Below are 903 nucleotides of genomic sequence, written 5' to 3' on the forward strand. Positions count from 1 at the left end.
CTGCATTGCCGGCCGCCAGCCGCAGCCTCCCGTCCAGGTCCAGGCAGGCCGTCTGCAGGCGCCCGGCTGTCCTGGCCGCCTCCGCCCGCAGGTCCGCGAGTCCCCTGGGAGACCAGGGCAGCGCCCCCACTGAGCCTCGGGACCTGCGTCAGCCGCTCTCTACCCACGGCACCCCCTCCCCTGCCAAGCTCAGGAGAAGCCCCCCCCCAGGCCAGCACTGTCCCCCCCACCACAGCTGGGGACGGTGAGCAGGGGCCGGGCCGGGCCGCACAGGGCAGGCTGCCTGCCTCGCTCCGAACACGGACTCTCTGACCCTCAGCCTCCCCCCGTGAGAATGGGGGTGCTGACTTGCACCCCAGGGCTCCCGGGTGGGACCTGCGTGAGGTGCCAGAGGGGTCTGAGGGCCCCTGAAGGTCCCCCGGTCGACCCCCCTCTGCGGCAGCCCCTGCGGGCCTGGCTGCTCCCCCGTCTCCCCCACCGCCCGGGGCCCCACGCCGTTACCTCTCGGTGGTTGTGCGCAGCTCGGCCAGCTGCACGCGGAGCGCGGTGACCTGTGTCCACAGGGGGAGGAGGTCCGCGGGCCCCCCCGAGCGTGGGCGCCGGCCCTGCAAGCAAGAGGCTCAGTCCCTTCAGGCGCACGAGGCGTGTGAGGCGTGCGAGGCGAGTGCAGCCTGTGACCCCACGGCCTCTCCCCAACCCCCTCCCCCAGGTCTGCTGTTGGGAGCACACCCGCATCGCCCGCGACCCTGCAGCCCCTTTCCCACGGGCTCCTCTTCCCACATAACGCGCCCCCTGCTCCGGGGCGCGGTGCTCACTGCCCGCCCCACCCCACGGACCTGGGGAGGGGGCCACGCCCAGCTCCCGCCCAGGCTGGTCTCCCTGCTGGGGTGGGAGCCCTCGGCG

At 74.4% G+C, this 903-nt stretch overlaps 1 protein-coding gene across 1 annotated transcript in view; it reads right to left on the bottom strand.

The window, feature by feature from the left end:
- The window catches only part of CROCC2 (ciliary rootlet coiled-coil, rootletin family member 2), a 56,694-nt gene that overhangs the window by 47,857 nt on the left and 7,934 nt on the right, over positions 1–903 (bottom strand). Inside the window, exons 6-7 of the mRNA XM_077758291.1 lie at positions 502–551; positions 1–104 (exon numbers count right to left, since the gene is read on the bottom strand). The exon at positions 1–104 is cut by the window's left edge and continues 142 nt beyond it. Of these exons, the coding sequence (XP_077614417.1) occupies positions 1–104; positions 502–551 (154 nt within the window). The remainder of the gene's footprint in view (positions 105–501; positions 552–903) is intronic.

This window comes from Crocuta crocuta, unplaced genomic scaffold, assembly GCF_008692635.1.
Source record: "Crocuta crocuta isolate KB4526 unplaced genomic scaffold, BGI_CrCroc_1.0 scaffold290, whole genome shotgun sequence".
Lineage (NCBI taxonomy): Eukaryota > Metazoa > Chordata > Mammalia > Carnivora > Hyaenidae > Crocuta > Crocuta crocuta.